We start from the raw sequence: 19920 nt of genomic DNA, 5'->3' as shown, positions 1-19920 counted from the left end.
CCCTGTGCTGTACAGTGGGACCTTGTTGTTTATCCATTCTATATATAATAGTTTGCATCTGCTAATCCCCAACTCTCAATCCAACCTTCTCCTACTCTCCCTCCCCCTTGGCAACCACAAGTCTGTTCTCTATGTCTGTGAGTTTGTTTCTGTTTCGTAGATAAGTTCAGCTCCCTCTGGCTGCTGTATGGAAATTGGGTAGTAGGAGGGGCAAACACAGAATTAGGGAGCTGAGTTAGGTGGTGATGCCCAGGTAAGAGATGACATTGATCGGCTTGGGGAGATGGCCCTGGAGATGCACAGATGGGGAGGTAGAAGGATATGGGAGGAAGCGGTGAATGTTAGACCTGATCAGCAATTAAAATCACACTGGGCATTAAGACACACCCTCACAGACTTCTGGACCCCACTTTGCAGAGCCCCAGTGCCTAAATCTGGGCTCAGGAATCTGTATTTCTAACAAGCGTCTTAAGGATGTGCACTCAGTGGCCCCAAACGTCCATCAAGGATAGCAATGCCTACATCCAAGATGGGCTGAGTGTAAGGAATTCATAACGTAATGTTTGTAAAGCATTCAGCAAAGGACCAGTCCCTCAGGACGTGCGGGCTCTAGCGTAAAGCAGGTGCAGTCTGAAGGAACATGGCCCTGTTACCAACTGCTGTATGAATTCTAGTCCTTTTGGGGCCTCGGTTTCCTCCTCTTTAAAAAGGTACCTACAATGGACTGAATGTTTATGTCCCTCCCCCCAAGTTCATATATTGAAATCCTAACCCCAAGGTGATGGTAGTAGGAGGTGGGACCTTTGGGAGGTGATTAGGTCATGAGGGTGGAGCCTCCATGAATTGGATTAGTGCCTTATAAAAGAGACCCCAGAGAGCCCCCAGCCCCTCCCACCATGTGGGGACACAGGGAGAAGACAGCTATCTGAACCAGGAAGTGAGCCCTCACCAGACACTGAATCCGCCACTACACTAAGACAGATCCATAATCCCAACGTTGTGACAAGCTCCCTAAACGTAAGTGCTGTGAGAATGGGAGGGGTTAACGTTATGTCCATCCCTCCTTGAAACTGAATGATGTCAAGACTATACCCCAGCCTTGGTCTAGGGGCACTCCCAGGCCTAGCTGCCTAGCAGACTGAGCTATGCTGGTTCAAAGGACAGCACCGCCCTCTTCTGGCTGAGGCCAGACTCCACATATGGACCCTTCTCATGCTTTCTTGGCTCTAGCCCCTTCCTCCAGGCAAGGAGGAGGGCAAGCGTCTGGCCTGTCCACTTACCCATGATCTGTGAGGCATTAGAATTTATACCATTGACTGTCTCACAGGGTTGGCTTTCTTGACAGGTGTAGTTGTGAGCCGTGCTTAGGTGAAAGAAATGCTGTCCTTTTGGAGATTTATCAATCTCCAGACAATTCCTGGCTCAATTCACTGTATGAGTAAATACAAGCGAAGATCTTCGTATTATGTGTGCACTTGTCCTCCCTGCCAAATACACCCTTCTGGAAATGCTCCTGGCCCAGTGCCCCTAGACCAAGGCTGGGGTATAGTCTTGACATCATTCAGTTTCAAGGAGGGATGGACATAACGTTAACCCCTCCCATTCTCACAGCACTTACGTTTAGGGAGCTTGTCACAACGTTGGGATTATGGATCTGTCTTAGTGTAGTGGCGGATTCAGTGTCTGGTGAGAGCTCACCTCCTGGTTCAGATAGCTGTCTTCTCCCTGTTGGACCTTCAGGAGGTCTGTTGGACCTTCAGGAGGCAGCAGACCTGATTTACTGGGCTCAGTGTGTGGTGCTGACACAAGTTATTTCATTGAATCCTCTTTAGAGTCTCTGTGCATGAAGAATTATCATCTCCAATTCCCTGAGGTTGAAACTCAGTCTGTTGTGGATGCTATAAACCATGCAGGGGAAAGGTGAGGGAGAGGGTAGTGGGAAGCAGGGAGAGAAACGAGGGAAATGCTCCTGGCCCAGAGATAAAGCCACACATCCATCTATCTGTTCATCACGGAACCCTTAGAACAGCTCCTGGCTCAATTCACTGCATGAGTAAATACAAGCGAAGATCTTCGTATTATGTGTGCATTTGTCCTCCCTGCCAAATACACCCTTCTGGAAAAGTTTGAATGTCTTCTTAGATGGTTCCTTGTTTTTTCAAAAGAAATACTAGGGAAATCAGCTCACTTAAGAAAGAATGGAAACAGCACCTGGAGCATTGTTTGGGGGTGTAGGTGATGGTTGGTGCTGAATCAGCGCCCACGAGGCAGCAGTGTGTAGAACACAGGGGCCACTAGTAACAGTATGAAAAGGGGCTCTTCTCTCTGTCCAAATGGTGTTTTCTGTATATCCCACCTCCTGATCCTCCTGGGCAATCTCATACCCAAAAAATTAGATTTTTTTTTTTTTAAGATAAGGACTTCTTAAAAATTAATTAATTAATTAATTTTTGGCCGCCTTGGGTCTTCGTTTAAAGATAAGGACTTTTTAAAAATTAATTTATTTATTTATTTTTGGCCTTGTTGGGTCTTCGTTACTGCCCGCGGGCTTTCTCTAATAGCAACAAGCTTCATTGTTGTGCTCGGGCTTCGCATTGCGGTGGCTTCTCTTTGTTGCGGAGCACAGGCTCTAGGTTCACGGGCTTCAGTAATTGCAACACACGGGCTCAGTAGTTGTGACACATGGGCTTAGTTGCTCTGCGGCATGTGGGATCTTCCAGGACCAGGGCTCAAATCTGCATCCCCCTGCATTAGGCAGGTGGATTCTTAACCACTGAGCCACCAGGGAAGCCCTCCCCAAATTAGATTTTAGCAGCTTAGAGTTGGAAGGAAACTCTGAGGCCTATTTCTCAATTATCTCTAACCCTGTAAAACAATAACTGGGATGACGAGTACAAGAGAGCTTTGGTGAAAAGTCAATACATCATACAACTTGAGATTTTTATTACTCCATAAAGGCAGCCTTGCCAATAATAAAAATGGCAACTCGACTCCTTCCTTCCCTTCATGTTAACCTAATGGTTGACAATAGTCAATATGGCAGCCAGACCGTGAGTTCCCATTGGCGGCTGCTCTGAGGCCCCGCCCCGCCCCGCCCCAAAGAGCGAAGGGCGGGAATTGCGGAGGCGGATATTGCGACTCCGAGTCGGGCTGCGCCTGCGCAGGTTATTGACGTCAAGATGGCGATGGAGATGAGGCTTCCCGTGGCTCGCAAGCCTCTTAGCGAGAGCCTGGGCCGTGAAACGAAAAAACACCTGGTAGTGCCGGGGGACACGATCACCACGGACACAGGCTTCATGCGGTACGTGGGGACGTGGGGGACTCTGGGCCACAAGGGGCGGCTACATTGCTCTCCACCTGAAACCCGGGCCTGTGCTCTCTTGCATCTAAGTTCCCGTGGTACCCGGGGCACATCTGCTGAGCATCTCAGTCGCCTCGTTTTCTAGGCTTCGGACTTCTTGCCCCCTGCATCTTGTGTTTCCTCGTCTGCATTTGCCCAGTCTCCCGAAACCTTCCTCTCTTGACCTCTGGTGGCCGCGACTCGTGGGTCCTCTGCCTGAGGCCCAGATCCTGAGCCTTCCTCGTTGAGGACTTGGAAAACTGGGGTGGGTTAGGAGCTGGGGCCTCTTAACAGTTTTAGGCGGGGAGGCGGTGGGCGTTTTTGACTTGGCGCCCTTATCCCTCAGCGTCGTCTCCTAGCCAGGGGCACGGTTTTGGAACGAGTCATTGTTTGGGCTTAGGGCGTACAAATACATTGCTATATGCACCCAAATCTCCACCTTTGAATCTGAGGGCGGTACCGTATGTTGTCGTTAAGAGGGCAGGCCCTTGAGTTGGACAGCTGGAGTCCCAGTCCTGCTGCCATCACAATATTATTGGCTGTATTGTCTCTCCGAGGCCGGTTTCCTCATCTGTAAACTAGTGATAATAACATTAACTATTCGATAAGGTTGTGAGGATTAAATTAGGTAATGATTACGAAAAGAAGCAAAACTCACCGTTCTGTCACCATCATAGAGAAACACTAGTGGTTATCTCAGCCTTTTTTTGGGGGGAGTACACTTGTACATACAGGAGAGGTACAGCATTTATACCGTTGCCCTTTAACCTCTTAGTTTGGGGTTATTGGATCCCACGAAATCTTAAGATTCAGTCCTTTATTCATGCATTCAGTATATGTGTGCTTGGGGTACAACAGTGAACAAAGTGGAAGTCAATGTCCTGGTGAAGTTTATATTCTACTTGGGAGAGACAGATAACAAACAATAAGCACGACGAGCAAATACGTTATTCAGAATGTTTGGCGATAAATGCAATAGAAAAACTTAAAAGCCAAGCAGGGTGAGTGGAGCATAGTTGGGATATGGTAGTGGTGGCAGCAGCAGGGTGGGTGACTATTATAAATGGGATAGTCAAGGAAGGCCTGGTGGAGAAAGTGACATTTGAGTAGACTTGAGTAGAATGAGGAAGATGTCCACGTCGCTGTCTAAAGAAGGAGTGTTTTAGGAAGAGATGGCAACCAGGGCAAAAGCCTGCCTTTAAGGGCAGGAGAAGTCTGTTAGGTTTGAGGAACACACTGGTCTTGATGCGAGAGGTCACCTCAAGTGTTACCCTGGTATTCTTTGTATCTTCCTGTTGCAACAGGGGCCATGGGACCTATATGGGGGAAGAGAAGCTCATTGCATCTGTGGCTGGCTCTGTGGAGAGAGTAAACAAGTTGGTCTGTGTGAAAGCTTTGAAAACCAGGTGAGAACAAAAGGTGTGTATTCTCTTGTGGCATCCGAGTTGCACAGCCAGGTCTTCTGCCACGACATACCCTCCACCCCCATCCCGGCCTGCTCTGTCGTTCTGTAGGTCTGGGATTTTGGGAACATGGCTATAGGAAGGGTATAGATGACTACAGGTAAGCGCGGGCTTCAAAGGTTTCCCTGTGTTACCTGACCTCTCCAAACTTTGGTTCCCTCCTCTGCAAAATGAGACCTAGCATGACCTACCTTGTAGGATTTTCAGTGGAATTCATTGAAACAGTGCATGTAAAGTACTTACACAGAGCCTCCTACCTAGAAGGGCTCAGTGAAGGTCAGCCCCAGAATGTAAGCCAGTGGGGTTGGAACAGAGTGGGCAGGCGAGGGGTAGGAGCAGATGCAGGCAGAGAGGTGAGGTGGGCAGTTTGTCTGCCTTGTAGCCACAATAAACATTTTCGACTTCCACTCTGTAATCTAGGAAGCCACTGGAGGAGGTGGAGCAGAGGAGGGACATGATCTGACTTCTGTTTTAATAAAATCACTCTGGCTGCTGTGGGCGGCCGGGGAGGTGGGGGGATAGGGGCAGGGTTAGGGAGACAGATTAATGTACTGTTTTGAGTATGTTTTGTGTTCTGAGTGGTTTTTTAATCATGAAAATGTGTTGGATTTTATATTCCTTGGCATTTTCTCTATATAGGACCATGTCCTATATAGAGAAGAGATATTCTTCCTTTCCAATTTGGATGCCTTTTATTTTCTGCCTATATCGTAAAGGTCGAGGTAGTAGGATCTGCTGCTGGACTTGTCCTGGAGCATGAGAGAGAGAGACAGAGAGCGAGAGATTGAGAGAGATCAAGGGTTCCTCCAAGGATTGTGGCTTGAGCCACTGGAGGGGTGGAGTTGCCATTTCCTGAGCTCGTGACAACTGGGGGAGTTTCAGTTTGCTATGGGGGAGTGAAGGGGGCTGGTGGAAAGCTTTGTTGTAGGTGTGTTACTTTTGCAAATTCCTATTAGTCACGTAAATGGAGGTGCTGGGTAGCCAGCAGTTGACTAGAGTCTGGAATTGAGGGGAGTGGTGTACTCATTAGTGGTATTTAAAGCCATTAGGCTGGATGAGCTCACCAAGTGAGCATGGGCTGAAAAGAGAAGAGGTCCAAGGACTGCGCGCCTTCGGCATGGAACACGTCCTCATTAGAATTGGGATGAGGAACTAGCACAGGGGCCTGAGACAGGCAGCCAGTGGGTGGGGGCACGGTGAGCAGACTGGTTTGGGCGGTGTCCTGTCTCAGTTTCCTTTCTCCTCCTCTGGCTGATGCAGAACCCGTCTGTGTTCCAGAGCCCACCAGAAAAGATTCCATGCTTATCATTTTCTTTTTATTTATTTATTTATTGTTTTAAGTTTTTGGCCGCACCCCACGGCATGTGGGATCTTAGTTCCCCGACCAGGCCTCCTGCATTGGAGGGCAGAGTCTTAACCACTGGACCACAGGGGAAGTCCCTCACTTTCATGTAATTAACAAAATAGGGGTTTCAGGCTTAATGAACTATTTGCAATAAATGGTTTAAGAATAGTTAGTTAATGGAGACTTTGTACATATAGGACGTTTGAAGTTATCAGTTCCTGAGAATAAGTCCAACCAGCATAGTTATGTGAATTTACTAAATGTGGTGCCTCATCAAGGCCTTCATCCCTGTTTAACTGAAATCTCAAATGGTAACTTGGTCTTGTAATGAAGTCTTTTCACTGATGGAGGACCTTCTGTTTTATCTTTCAGATATCATGGTGAAGTGGGAGACATTGTAGTGGGGAGAATCACAGAGGTAAAGTCTATCTGATTGGTTTTTAAAAAGTAAAAGCAGGCTGGTGATCTAATGAATAGCATAGTCATTCTACATGCATTTATGCTAACTAGGCATTCGTTGTGTTTGGCTCTCATGTGACCTTTGATGTCAACAGGTTGTTACATTTGGAATTATTGGTCATTTACAGCGTGAGCTCTGGCCCCTGGAGTATGTGTCCAGGTGTGGGGTTTCTTTGTTTGTAGGTTCAACAGAAGAGGTGGAAGGTGGAGACCAACTCCAGGCTGGATTCAGTCTTGCTTCTCTCATCCATGAACCTTCCCGGAGGAGAGCTGGTAAGGGTCTCTGGCTGGGACTGTATAGTTTGCTGGCGAGAGCCCTGGGGTCCTTTGCTCCACCAGAGAACTTTGCTTTACCCTGAGGTTGCCACTTTTACAAGGCAGTTTGCTGCCTTGATGTACATGTAGGCTTTTCACTTGGCCCAGGCCTCCCAACTTAGGCAGCAACTGGCATATGGTAGGATCTGGAATGTCCATGGGGAGCGATCTCAAAAGAGAGTTGAGAGAAGCTCTCAGATGCTTGGTGCTAATAATTTTCCTTTTCTGGGTGTATCAGCTTTGCTCAGTGAAAGTGTTCCTTGAAAAGTTGTGTTTAGATTAGCTTTTCATGAATTGAGTAGCATTTGATTATTCCAGACAATCACAGGACCTAAGCTGCCTCCTTTTATAAAATGCAGTGGTTCAGCTTTACCTTCAGGCCAGCATCTATCTATAGAGAGGCTCACTGTGCTAGGCTCTCTGGAGAATGCCAAGATCCAGGAGGCACGACTGAGTTCCTGAAAGAGCTTAGACTAGCAGGGGATATGAAATAACTGGTCTGAATACCCGGCAGTCCAAGAATAAACAAGCGTGTGATTGTACAAAAGGAGTGATTAAGTTCCCCGGAGAGAAGCTCATAGGAAAGATGAGTGTTGGAGTTGATCCTTGAAGGATGGGTAGAATTTTAATGATGAGTTCAGGGAATCTGAGATAAAGGGAAATGTGTGAGCAAAGATACAGTCAAGCTGGAGGTAGTCTGGTTCTGCTGGAGCGTGGAGGGCCTCTACAGAAGGTAAGCGTGGAAAAGGGGCCTGGTCTAGATTGGGAGGGTTTTGAATATCACGTAAGGAGTTTGAATATTATTCAGAGGAAGGAGAAGAGGAGCCGTGGGAAGGTCTGTAAGATGGAAAGTAGTGGTTGTCACTTTGTCTTCCTTCAGTGGTACAGGTTACCTACTCTGGTGTGTGAACATTGTGGCTGCCTTCAGAGATCTCGGGAGGAAGTGAAAGAGAAGAGATGGATGGAGAGAGATCTTCCTTTAGGATCTGACTTCCATAACGTGGCCATCTCTTTGTGTATTTCAGAGGAGAAGATCTGCAAAAGATGAGCTGGCGATGAGAGGTTTCTTGCAGGAAGGGGACCTTATCAGTGTATCCTGTACCTTGCATTCCAGCATCTTTATGTTTGCTGTGGAGCTGGCAATTGGGGCTTAAAACTGTAGGTCTCCCACACGAGAAACATGTAATCCTGGCAGGGATCTGAGTCTTTGACTGGGTGTGAAGGGCTCTGCTACAGCCTTTCTCTGTCTCCTTAACCCAGCTGACCCTCCAGCTCTTATTCGGACCTGCTGCTGCTCAGGCATGTCTTTGGGTCTTGTAACTTACGGTGGCCCATGCTTTAAGCTAGCTCAAATTTTCTTAGTGATGTTAACTTTTTTTTTTTTTTTTTTTTAATGAAACTATAAGAAAGATATTGTTTGGTAAAACTTTTGTTTCAGTTGCTTACACAATCACAGATACATGTACTCTGAGTAAAATATGCTTCTTACTGTGGGTTGTATAAAGAAAAGTTTGAAAGCCACTGATCTATATTTTTGTTTATTTATTTATTTATTTGAATTTTTGAAATTTATTTTTTTATACAGCAGGTTCTTATTAGTCATCAATTTTTTTTTTAAATCAGTCATCAGTTTTATACACATCAGTGTATACATGTCAATCCCAATCTCCCAATTCATCCCACCACCACGCCCACCCCCCACCGCTTTCCCCCCTTGGTGTGCATACGTTTGTTCTCTACATCTGTGTCTCAATTTCTGCCCTGCAAACCGGTTCATCTGTACCGTTTTTCTAGGTTCCACATACATGCGTTAATATATTTGTTTTTCTCTTTCTGACTTACTTCACTCTGTATGACAGTCTCTAGATCCATCCACGTCTCTACAAATGACCCAGTTTCGTTCCTTTTTATGGCTGAGTAATATTCCATTGTATATATGTACCACATCTTCTTTATCCATTCATCTGTCGATGGGCATTTAGGTTCCATGTCCTGGCTATTGTAAATAGTGCTGCAATGAACATTGGGGTGCATGTGTCTTTTTGAATTATGGTTTTCTCTGGGTATATGCCCAGTAGTGGGATTGCTGGGTCGTATGGTATTTCTATTTTTAGTTTTTTAAGGAACCTCCATACTGTTCTCCATAGTGGCTGTATCAATTTACATTCCCACCAACAGTGCAAGAGGGTTCCCTTTTCTCCACACCCTCTCCAGCATTTGTTGTTTGTAGATTTTCTGATGATGCCCATTCTAACTGGTGTGAGGTGATATCTCATTGTAGTTTTGATTTGCATTTCTCTAATAATTAGTGATGTTGAGCAGCTTTTCATGTGCTTCGTGGCCGTCTGTATGTCTTCTTTGGAGAAATGTCTGTTTAGGTCTTCTGCCCATTTTTGGATTGGGTTGTTTGTTTCTTGAATATTGAGCTGCATGAGCTGTTTATATATTTTGGAGATTAATCCTTTGTCCGTTGATTCGTTTGCAAATATTTTCTCCCATTCTGAGGGTTGTCTTTTCGTCTTGTTTATGGTTTCCTTTGCTGTGCAAAAGCTTTTAAGTTTCATTAGGTCCCATTTGTTTATTTTTGTTTTTATTTCCATTACTCTAGGACGTGGATCAAAAAAGATCTTGCTGTGAGTTATGTCAAAGAGTGTTCTTCCTATGTTTTCCTCTAAGAGTTTTATAGTGTCCGGTCTTACATTTAGGTCTTTAATCCATTTTGAGTTTTTTTGTGTGTATGTTGTTAGGGAGTGTTCTAATTTCACTCTTTTACATGTAGCTGTCCAGTTTTCCCAGCACCACTTATTGAAGAGACTGTTGTTTCTCCATTGTATATCCTTGCCTCCTTTGTCATAGATTAGTCGACCATAGGTGTGTGGGTTTATCTCTGGGCTTTCTATCCTGTTCCATTGATCTATATTTCTGTTTTTGTGCCAGTACCATATTGTCTTGATTACTGTAGCTTTGTAGTATAGTCTGAAGTCAGGGAGTCTGATTCCTCCAGCTCCGTTTTTTTCCCTAAAGACTGCTTTGGCTATTCGGGGTCTTTTGTGTCTCCATACAAATTTTAAGACTTTTTGTGCTAGTTCTGTAAAAAATGCCACTGGTAATTTGATAGGGATTGCATTGAATCTGTAGATTGCTTTGGGTAGTATAGTCATTTTCACAATATTGATTCTTCCAATCCACGAACATGGTATATCTCTCTATCTGTTTGTATCATCTTTAATCTCTTTTATCAGTGTCTTACAGTTTTCTGCATACAGATCTTTTGTCTCCCTAGGTAGGTTTATTCCTAGGTATTTTATTCTTTTTGTTGCAGTGGTAAATGGGAGTGTTTCCTTAATTTCTCTTTCAGATTTTTCATCATTAGTGTATAGGAATGCAAGAGATTTCTGTGCATTAATTTTGTATCCTGCAACTTTACCAAATTCATTGATTAGCTCTAGTAGTTTTCTGGTGGCATCTTTAGGATTCTCTATGTATAGTATCATGGCATCTGCAAACAGTGACAGTTTTACTTTTTCTTTTCCAATTTGTATTCCTTTTATTTCTTTTTCTTCTCTGATGGCCATGGCTAGGACTTCCAAAATTATGTTGAATAATAGTGGTGAGAGTGGACATCCTTGTCTTGTTCCTGATCTTAGAGGAAATGCTTTCAGTTTTTCACCATTGAGAATGATGTTTGCTGTGGGTTTGTCATATATGGCCTTTATTATGTTGAGGTAGGTTCCCTCTATGCCCACTTTCTGGAGAGTTTTTAATCATAAATGGGTATTGAATTTTGTCAAAAACTTTTTCTGCATCTATTGAGATGGTCATATGGTTTTTCTTCAATTTGTTAATATGGTGTATCACATTGATTGATTCATGTATATTAAAGAATCCTTGCATCCCTGGGATAAATCCCACTTGATCATGGTGTATGATCCTTTTAATGTGTCGTTGCATTCTGTTTGCTAGTATTTTGTTGAGGATTTTTGCATCTATATTCATGAGTGATATTGGTCTGTAATTTTCTTTTTTTGTAGTATCTTTGTCTGGTTTTGGTATCAGGGTGATTGTGGCCTCATAAAATGAGTTTGGGAGTGTTCCTTCCTCTGCAATTTTTTGGAAGAGTTTGAGAAGGATGGGTGTAAGCTCTTCTGTAAATGTTTGATAGAATTCACCTGTGAAGCCATTTGGTCCTGGACTTTTGTTTGTTGGAAGATTTTTAATCACAGTCTCAATTTCATTACTTGTGATTGGTCTGTTCATATTTTCTACTTCTTCCTGGTTCAGTCTTGGAAGGCTATACCTTTCTAAGAATTTGTCCATTTCTTCCAGGTTGTCCATTTTATTGGCATAGAGTTGCTTGTAGTAGTCTCTTAGGATGCTTTGTATTTCTGCAGTGTCAGTTGTTACTTCTCCTTTTTCATTTCTAATTTTATTGATTTGAGTCCTCTCTTTTTCTTGATGAGTCTGGCTAATGGTTTATCAATTTTGTTTATCTTCTCAAAGAACCAGCTTTTAGTTTTATTGATCTTTGCTATTGTTTTCTTTGTTTCTATTTCATTTATGTCTGCTCTGATCTTTATGATTTCCTTCCTTCTGCTAACTTTGGGTTTTGTTTGTTCTTCTTTCTCTAGATCCTTTAGGTGTAAGGTTAGATTGTTTGAGATTTTTCTTGTTTCTTGAGGTAGGATTGTATTGCTATAAACTTCCCTCTTAGAACTGCTTTTGCTGCATCCCATAGGTTTTGGATCGTCGTGTTTTCATTGTCATTTGTCTCTAGGTATATTTTGATTTCCTCCTTGATTTCTTTTTTTTTTTTTTTATTTATTTTTATTTTTTATGGCTGTGTTGGGTCTTCGTTGCTGTGCGAGGGCTTTCTCTAGTTGCGGCAAGTGGGGGCTACTCTTCATCACGGTGCGCGGGCCTCTCACTATCGCGGCCTCTCTTGTTGCAGAGCACAGGCTCCAGACGCGCAGGCTCAGTAGTTGTGGCTCACGGGCCTAGTTGCTCCGCGGCATGTGGGATCTTCCCAGACCAGCGCTCGAACCCATGTCCCCTGCATTGGCAGGCAGATTCTCAACCACTGCGCCACCAGGGAAGCCCCCCTCCTTGATTTCTTCAGTGATCTCTTGGTTATTTAGTAACGTATTGTTTAGCCTCCATGTGTTTGTGTTTTTCACGTTTTTTCCCTGTAATTGATTTCTAATCTCATAGCGTTGTGGTCAGAAAAGATGCTTGATATGATTTCAATTTTCTTAAATTTACTGAGGCTTGATTTGTGACCCAAGATGTGATCTATCCTGGAGAATGTTCCGTGCGCACTTGAGAAGAAAGTGTAATCTGCTGTTTATGAATGGAATGTCCTATAAATATCAATTAAATCTATCTGATCTGTTGTGTCATTTAAAGCTTATGTTTCCTTTTAAATTTTCTGTCTGGATGATCTGTCCATTGGTGTAAGTGAGGTGTTAAAGTCCCCCAGTATTACTGTGCTACTGTCGATTTCTTCTTTTATAGCTGTTAGCAGTTGCCTTATGTATCGAGGTGCTCCTATGTTGGGTGCATATATATTTATAATTGTTATATCTTCTTCTTGGATTGATCCCTTGATCGTTATGTAGTGTCCTTCCTTGTCTCTTGTAACATTCTTTATTTTAAAGTCTATTTTATCTGATATGAGTATTGCTACTCCAGCTTTCTTTTGATTTCCATTTGCATGGAATATCTTTTTCCATCCCCTCACTTTCAGTCTGTATGTGTCCCTAGGTCTGAAGTGGGTCTCTTGTAGACAGCATATATATGGGTCTTGTTTTTGTATCCATTCAGCAAGCCTGTGTCTTGGTTGGAGCATTTAATCCATTCACGTTTAAGGTAATTATTGATATGTATGTTCCTATGACCATTTTCTTAATTGTTTTGGGTTTGTTTTTGTAGGTCCTTTTCTTCTCTTGTGTTTCCCACTTAGAGAAGTTCCTTTAGCATTTGTTGTAGAGCTGGTTTGGTGGTGCTGAATTCTCTTAGCTTTGATTTCTCCATCGAATCTGAGTGAGATCCTTGCTGGGTAGAGTAATCGTGGTTGTAGTTTCTTCCCTTTCATCACTTTAAGTACGTCATGCCATTCCCTTCTGGCTTGTAGAGTTTCTGCTGAGAAATCAGCTGTAAACCTTATGGGAGTTCCCTTGTATGTTATTTGTCATTTTTCCCTTGCTGCTTTCAATAATTTTTCTTTGTCTTTAATTTTTGCCAATTTGATTACTGTGTGTCTTGGCGTGTTTCTCCTTGGGTTTATCCTGCCTGGGACTCTCTGCGCTTCCTGGACTTGGGTGGCTATTTCCTTTCCCACGTTAGGGAAGTTTTCGACTATAATCTCCTCAAATATTTTCTCGGGTCCTTTCTCTCTCTCTTCTCCTTCTGGGACCCCTATAATGCGAATATTGGTGCATTTAATGTTGTCCCAGAGGTCTCTTAGGCTGTCTTCATTTCTTTTCATTCTTTTTTCTTTATTCTGTTCCGCAGCAGTGAATTCCACCATTCTGTCTTCCAGGTCACTTATCCGTTCTTCTGACTCAGTTACTCTGCTATTGATTCCTTCTAGTGTATTCTTCATTTCAGTTATTGTATTGTTCATCTCTGTTTGTTCTTAGTTCTTCTAGGTGTTTTTTTCTTTAATTCTTGTATGTCTTTGTTAAACATTTCTTGCACCTTCTCAATCTTTGCCTCCATTCTTTTTCCAAGGTCCTGGATCATCTTCACTATCATTATTCTGAATTCTTTTTCTGGAAGGTTGTCTATCTCCACTTCATTTAATTGTTTTTCTGAGGTTTTATCTTGTTCCTTCATCTGGTACATTGCCCTCTGCTTTTTCATCTTGTCTGTCTTTCTGTGAATGTGGTTTTTGTTCCACAGGCTGCAGGATTGTAGTTCTTCTTGCTTCTGCTGTCCGCCCTCTGGTGGATGAGGCTATCTCGATCTGCTAGTGTTGGAGGGTCTCCTGCAGAGGCGGAGGGTGGCTGTGTCTCACCGTGAGGACAAGGACACTGGCAGCAGAAGTTCTGGGAAGTACTCCTTGGTGTGAGCCCTCCCAGAGTCCACCATTAACCCCACCCACGATGTTAACTTTTATCCGAGGGAGTAGAAAAGGTGGTGTTCATGTCAGAGTATTCATGACAGCCAAGGGGGACAGGTTAGGTCACAGCAGTGTGACCTCCGGGTCCGTCTACGACTTTGGGCGGGACTCTTGGCCATGAGAGGAAAGGATGGAGGGGGGAGCCAGGGACGCAGGTGACGTGAAAGTGTTTGTTCCTTCATCACCCGGCCAGGCTGAGGTCCAGGCAGTGTTCTCTGATGGAGCTGTCTCTCTGCACACGAGGAGTCTCAAATACGGGAAAGTAAGTTGGGCTCTGGCTGTTCTCATTTGCTGACTGAGACTTCAAATCCATTTCCCAATCCCCAGTGCTCTCTGGAATTCTGACCTAAAGCCCCCCAGAAGTCAAGCCTTATCAGGCTGGCAGCCTACACACTGATTCACACAGTCAAGGGCCGGTAGCATCATAAAGGATGACAATTCTTAACCCTTTTTCTACGGAGGAGATTGTTCTGGCAGAAGAGCCCCTATGACCCTGGACCCCGGGCCCTGCAGCCCTGCTGTCTCTGCTCTCTCCCAAGGGGCGTGGCAGCTTTGCATTGCATTTGTGCTGAGAACAAAGGGAGGTCATGTACTGATGAAGTAGGATGGCCTCAGCCCTTAGACACACGTCCAGTCAATAAAATGGATATTATTGTTAGCAAAGATGGGCTTGTCACTTGAGCCCTCTAAATGAAATTTTACCGCTTTTCTTATTTAAGGTGACAGTATGGAGGCTATTTATTTTTTTAATGGCAGCATACTTCCCAAAACAAATTATGATTTATCAGTCTCTTGCCTTTCTCTGGGTGAACGTTCTCATTTTCTGAGTGGAACAAAAACCTCTGTCCTCAATGGAGTGGCTACAGCCAATCATGCTCACATCCTTGAAGCAGGAGAGGAAACAGCTGCACTGCACGTGCTAACCTTCGTGGGCCCGGGTCCTGTAATAGACGCCCCCTCAGCGGGATGTGGGCCTTGAGCTGACCTGCTGGGACCAGGGATGGATTTGCACTCAGCCCAGGCCAGTCGCCTTGTCCAATGGCGTATCTCGTGGGCAGGATGGGTGGCTGGGGTCGAGGTGGAACAGAATAGTGCTCCTTGACCCACAGGAGGCTCGAGCCCACGTCCTCATTGGCTCCAGCTTCTCTAACAGCTGTGGCGCCAGCCCTGGATCAGAATGTGAAGACGACTGCAAAGGAAAATAAATGGTAGAGAAGAGATGGAAAGTTACCTTCTGTTGGGATATGTAAACAACTTAATGCATCCGGAAGTGTTCTCTGTATTTACTGTGTATGTGCATGTAGGGGCAGTTATCAACAGGAAGGACCCTGATTCCAGTCTAACTAGGACATATCCTGTACTCTGCTTTTAAGTTACCTCTCTGATGACCCTACAGTGACTGAATTTACGATATACTTTTTTAGCTAGGTCAGGGCGTTTTGGTTCAGGTCTCCCCCTCCCTGGTGAAACGGCAGAAGACTCACTTCCATGACTTGCCATGCGGTGCCTCAGTGATTCTGGGCAACAACGGCTTCATCTGGATCTACCCAACACCTGAGCACAAAGAAGAGGATGCAGGGGGCTTCATTGCAAACCTGGAGGTGAGTAAACGCCATTGTCACTGTTGGGATGGAGCGGCACTTAGTCGGTGCTGTGCTTCTGTGGCGGGTGGGGACGCTCTCTATCTATCTGCCGCATTGCTATAGTTTGAGTTGGTTTGAATTTCCATCGAAACATTGTGTCGCCCTCCCTTGTTCTGAAGAGATGAAATCAGCGCCTGGTTTGATCTTTGTTGGCAGAGATGGCAAAGTTGCAGGGTAATAGCCCAAGAGCCACTGAAGAAGCCGTCCTTTTTAATCTCCCATGGAGTTAGCTGTTTGATTGGTTTGGAGTCCCAGAGTGATACTGCCTCAGTTATAAATGATTCCCGGGATTTGCTGTAACCATTCGCTTCTTTTGGTCCTGATTCTATTTCCCTCCCCTTCCCCTTGGCATCCCCTGGTAGCCTGTCTCCCTTGCTGATCGAGAGGTGATCTCCAGGCTTCGGAACTGCATCATCTCGCTGGCAACTCAGAGAATGCTGCTGTATGATACCAGTATCCTGTATTGCTATGAAGCATCCCTTCCGCATCAGGTACTCTACCCGGGGCTTCCCTTTTCCTTGTTGATCTGTGAGCCGCCTTAAGTGTCATCTGCTCCATGTTTCCTCAGACAGCAGGCACGTCTCCCACATACCTTAACCATGTCCATCGGTGTGAACTGATCTGGTGGACAGCCTTGTTGAGTGTCTGGAGAGCTTTCGCCAAGTTGCTAGTAATATTCTCAATGTCTAATGTCAGTGTAAGGATTTGTGGGCATTTGGAGGTGCCAGGTGGGGCTAATTTACAACAGCGACCCCCTGGACTTCATCTTGCCCATCCCAAGTTTTAGCTGTCTTTCTAGTGACTGCCAGAGTAACATCTTTGTTCTTGTCAGCTGTATCCCATAAAATCTTGATGATTTATTAAGCTGGTTCTAGCAGATCATATCTTGCAAATACTTAGCCTCTGATACATGAAAGGAAAACAGAAGGTTCATGTTAACCATGCTTGGTTTCTGCATTTGGATTGGCTTGATGGTGTGCTTATTGATTGAACAAGTACCTTTTTTCCTTTCTTTTTCAGATCAAAGACATCTTAAAGCCAGAAATAATGGAGGAAATTGTGATGGAAACACGCCAGAAGCTCTTAGAACAGGAGGGATAAGGAGAGGCACCTGAAGGACAGGACTGTGTGTACCTGACCGGAGCAGTCCTTGAAAGTGAACAGTTTGCTTGGTGGTCCCCATGTGCAGCTCAGTGAAGACCTGGGGAGCTCATCACTTTACCTACAAGGGGCCGCCTCCACCCTCAAGACCTGCTTTCTCCTGTTTTAAGGCAAAGCCTGGGGGAAGGTGAACAGCACTGCCGGCCCCTTGGGTTGACCACAGAGTTTTGGTACTAGGGGTAGTTTCAGGCCTTAAAAGCACTCAGTGTTTCAGCCGAGTGGACTCCTATCCTGGAATAATACAAGGAATCTTTTGTCCTGTATTTACCATCAACTCACCAGGCACAATGCCCCATGAAATTGCCTGTATAAAAAACATGGCCTCCCTGACCCCCAAATTGTCTGTTTTGGCCTCCATTTCCACCTCCTCTACAGTGCGAGTACAGCACTGAAGAATATAGTTGGTAAAGTTAACCCAAGAATCAAATGGAAGAATAAAGCAACCAAGCAGCCTTTGGCTTGGTTGGAATCTTATTTCCCACTGCATGTTCCTCCTAGTGATAGATGCGAGTATAGTCCCGCCAGGCTGCCTTAATCTGTCCTGCCTTCAAGGATGATTTGTAAGAAGTTCAGTTATTGATAAAAGAGAATGAATGTTTTGGGTACTCTGATAAACATGAAAACAAAGTAAGAAAAATGGAGATGGGAAAAGAAAAGGTGTTTTCCTCCTACAACTGAAGGAGTAATGCATTAACTGTTCAATAATTCAGGGTTAAAAGGTAAAAAGAAGCTGTTGAAGTTCTCAGTGGGAAAGGCTAGAATGTCTATGCATTGTTTTTCAGATGACTATCTAAAAATGATGCCCTGATTTGGGTTTTGGGAAACATTCTTTTAAAGTCAGTATTTGAGAGTGCTATTTGGTGAACTATTTTTTTATATTTATAAATGTGGCATCACTGTTTCTGTTCTTGTGTTCTGTGTAATACTTGGGAGCTGAGTACAGTTGAAGGAAGGCTTGGGAGATGGGAATTCTTCTGACAGAGACCTAACTACTCTACTCGGGTCACCTAGTAAAATTTAAACCTAGGACAGTTTCAGGAGTAAGGTGGAGCATTTGACAGTTTTGAAATATAGCTCAGCTCTTTCTTGTTAAATTGTATGTCTTTTCTTTATAACATTATTCAGACAAATTTTTTCTCTTTTTTTTTTCTATCCCAAGTGTATCACCTGTTTTGAGGAGTTTGCAGACAACTGAATACTGTATAGGCTATGTTGCAACTTTGGATTTGCTCCCTTGTTGTTTCTGAAACACATTCCAGGTTGTGTGCCCCTTAAGAGAAGGGAATGGGGAAGGATGGGAGCCTGAATCCCTGGTTTGGGTTGGTTTTGACCAGGACCATATGGAGGTTCGTTGAAAGTTTATCTTTCTCACTTGGTCTCCCAAGCTGCCAGTCTCTGCTGTTCATTCAGTATATTCTGAATAGTGATTACCTACTAAGTGGAAATATATAAAGGTCTGAAAGCACCTTTTGGTGATTATCCACTTTCTGTGGCCCACTAGAGGGTGCCCTTGTTAAGTGTAATTCCAGTAGGTGTTTTTAAAAAAAAGCTGACGTTTTTACACGGGTACTGAATCCCGGTAGCAACTTGTGGGTTGCTTTGCTTTGTAAACATGAGGACAAAATTAGACTGAACTGAATCACTTTTAATAGAATATATGAGCTTAAAGGGATTTGTTCAAATTTGGCAACATTTATTTACTTCTGACTGTCAGGTATTTGCTGGGCTCAGGATTCTAGTTTTAAGTCCTTAAGACTATCATTCTACAGTGTTACACAGTGCATCTGTGGAAGAAAATATTACAGTCTGGGCTTGGGGTTCACCTAAAACTAGTGCCGTTGGCTTCTACCCAGACTTTAGGAAGCATAGTCTCAATCTTTGTGGGAAACAAGATCCCATTTGATCCTCATGATAACCTTGTAAAGTTTGATATGACCCCCATTTATAAATGAAAGCCATTCACAGAATTAAAGTGACTTCATTAAAGCTCATTAGCATCTATGAATCAGTAGGTTTAAGCTCTAGAGAGGGGTCATAAAGCAACCCTTTAGAGAATGGGTTGGACTGATTGTGAAAGGTTATGGGGTCCAGAAATTTTATTTCCAGCATTGAGACCAATACTTGGTTTGGATTTTACTCATTTTACTTATTGCCTGTCCCTCCCATGTCTGCTCTGGGAGGACAAGGATGAATCCGTTTGTGTCCCCCCCTCAATTTTATCCCAGCACCTAGGACAGTGGTACACAGGGGCTCAACAATGCTTGTGAATGAATTATTAGTTTAAGAAGTGTGGGTTAGTAAGAGTTCTGATTTGATTGCTCAATTTTAAGCTAAACTAGAGAGTGAAGAATGAAGATGTGTAGGAAATGATGAAAGCATTAATAGGAATAAAAAGCAAAATTCAAAGAGAAAGATTAGGGTGATAATCAGGATAAGAATGGGTGAGTAAAGGGAACAAAGTTGTTGAAGTTTGAAGAGTGATCTACAAGCCAGGACCAAGTCTGTCAGCCAGACTATTCAGTGATAGAGCAAAGCTAACCCAATTAACATCTAAATATAAATTCCACTTCTAAATTTGGGCACACATTTTCATATGCTTCACATTCAGTACCTCCAAGTGACTATTTTTTCTTCAAGCCAACATCTATAAAATTAGCACCATTTCCCAATCCAGCAAAAGTATTTCTAAAATACACAACTCAGTAACTGAATGTACAACACCCGTAATGTAACTGGTTTCCCCCTACTGTCAGTAGCAACTTCTGAAAAATCAACTGTCTGACACTAAGTCAACAGTTACTTGATACTGAATGGTACAGTGGAAAAATCAAGGGCTTTGGAGCAGTATCAGTCTGGGCTCAAATAGTGACTTTGTCACATCACTAGGCCAGTGACCTTGAGTAAGTCACATCTCACTCGGTTTCCTCATCTGTATATGGGGGGTAGCAATCCATGCCTCACTGGGCTAGAGTGAGGATTAAATGAGAATACAGTTTATGAAAAGCATAACAGCATAGTATAGACTAGGCGTTGTGATGAGTGGATCCCCTTAGAAATGGGTATATCCGGAGAAG

At 43.9% G+C, this 19920-nt stretch overlaps 1 protein-coding gene across 3 annotated transcripts; it reads left to right on the top strand.

Annotated features, from left to right (window-relative positions):
- Window positions 1-3113: 3113 nt before the first annotated feature.
- On the top strand, window positions 3114-17747 carry EXOSC2 (exosome component 2). Of its 3 annotated transcripts, XM_082468231.1 has the most exons (9): window positions 3114-3301; window positions 4645-4746; window positions 6521-6566; window positions 6791-6880; window positions 7948-8013; window positions 14236-14304; window positions 15467-15643; window positions 16048-16176; window positions 16706-17747. In XM_082468231.1, the coding sequence occupies exons 1-9, from the start codon at window positions 3180-3182 to the stop codon at window positions 16784-16786; spliced, it is 882 nt and encodes a 293-aa protein (XP_082324357.1). In that variant the 5' UTR covers window positions 3114-3179; the 3' UTR covers window positions 16787-17747. The 3 variants fall into 3 exon arrangements, with proteins under 3 accessions (XP_082324357.1, XP_082324358.1, XP_082324359.1); XM_082468232.1 differs by lacking the exon at window positions 6791-6880 and having other exon boundaries at window positions 3145-3301; XM_082468233.1 differs by lacking the exons at window positions 7948-8013; window positions 14236-14304 and having other exon boundaries at window positions 3145-3301.
- Window positions 17748-19920: the final 2173 nt, after the last annotated feature.

This window comes from Balaenoptera physalus (assembly GCF_965194825.1).
Source record: "Balaenoptera physalus genome assembly, chromosome: 7".
In the NCBI taxonomy this organism is placed as follows: Eukaryota; Metazoa; Chordata; class Mammalia; order Artiodactyla; family Balaenopteridae; genus Balaenoptera; species Balaenoptera physalus.
This window is presented reverse-complemented; position numbering and strand designations above follow the sequence as displayed.